At 38.2% G+C, this 1,362-nt stretch overlaps 1 protein-coding gene across 1 annotated transcript; it reads right to left on the bottom strand.

Annotated features, from left to right (window-relative positions):
• Positions 1–251: 251 nt before the first annotated feature.
• On the bottom strand, positions 252–1,347 carry LOC111376821. Its single transcript, XM_022999822.1, has 4 exons — positions 1,171–1,347; positions 872–1,094; positions 732–786; positions 252–616 (listed from the first exon to the last, which is right to left on the bottom strand). Coding segments are annotated over exons 1-4 (435 nt in total). The 5' UTR covers positions 1,327–1,347; the 3' UTR covers positions 252–615.
• Positions 1,348–1,362: the final 15 nt, after the last annotated feature.

The following is a 1,362-nucleotide window of genomic DNA, read 5'->3' as shown; positions in this document are numbered from 1 at the left end:
GGCTCAGATTACTGAATTGAATGATTGATAGATATTGCAAATTGTGGCACTGCCAAGCCTCCATAGCACTGGAGTACCGGCTAACCTGAGTAGCCTACGAGGATGGAAGTCACACTATCCTAACTGAAGGAAAATCTCAGTCGACAGAAGGAACAATTAACTATGTGAAATTGTTTGAACTAGCATAAAAACCTGCGGAAGAGCCTAAGTAATCAGGTGACTGGAATCTCTCCTATCAGCTCAAAATATATAGAAACAAAAATTGAGTTCATATCCATGACAGCTTTGCAGTAGAAGAATAATTATTTTCCATACCAAATGAAGTATTGTCTCAATATTCAAATTCTTGGATTCACAAAAATAGGAAAACAAATAGGGCCAGAAATATGACTGATCTCCAACCACAAAATGAAATGAAAAATAGGCTTTCTTCTCTAGAACTAAAAACGATGTGGCACTCAATTCATAAAACAAACAGATGCGTCCAAGTATACAACGAGTGATGCTCTCTTTGATCTCAACCAATCGGCAACTTTGTTCGTGACTCCCTTACATTTCTTGACCTGAAGATTCACCAAATTTGGACACCCAAAAGGAAATGACTCGAGCCCTGAATCTGTAATTTCATGTAAAACATACAAATTTTATGGAATGTCATACAACATAATTAAGTTTAGTTCAACAAGAAAGAGACATAACAGCCAAGCAAAAGAAGTTCAACATATTTTTACCAGCCCTTGCCACCTCCGTCCGGTAAATTGGGATAGTGAAACGGCATACAATGACCTACATTAAAATACAATGTCCACGTTAAATGAAGCAACCATGAGAAAATGAATTTCCATTTCATATAGAAGGCATAACTTTATACCTTGCGAACTATACACAATGTTTGCACACGATGGAAGGATGAAATTTGCAGATGGTAATTGCTGTGAGATGGAGAACGACGGCAGCATAGAGTTCGACAAGTATGGAATTGGTGTAGGCATGGAACACTGTTCTGCTTGATGTGACTGGACATTGAATCTGCCATCGACCATACTAGTGTTGCTCGTTGTTGGTCTTTTACAGGTGCTTGACTTTGAATTGGCCTGCATGTACATCAAAGTTACTATTAAATTTATTTCGAAAAAAATGATTAGCCCGGAATCAAAGAAGCGAACATACCTTTGCTTTCTTTGATGCAGTCTCCAATGGGCTTTTTGTTCTAAGTTTCTTTGGCGCTCCCTTTCGTCGTGTCAACTTGGGATCTAATACGCTAAGACTTGTACTATTCGATACATAAGTACATTGATCCGGGAGCTGTATAGTGTTTTGCTCCATGAAATTACTTCCAATACTCGATTTTGTTGTCGTAAG

The sequence above is a fragment of the Olea europaea genome, unplaced genomic scaffold (genome assembly GCF_002742605.1).
Source record: "Olea europaea var. sylvestris unplaced genomic scaffold, O_europaea_v1 scaffold15630, whole genome shotgun sequence".
NCBI classification, from domain to species: domain Eukaryota; kingdom Viridiplantae; phylum Streptophyta; class Magnoliopsida; order Lamiales; family Oleaceae; genus Olea; species Olea europaea.
Note: the sequence above shows the minus strand (reverse complement) of the source record. Positions and strands in the feature narration are given on the sequence as shown.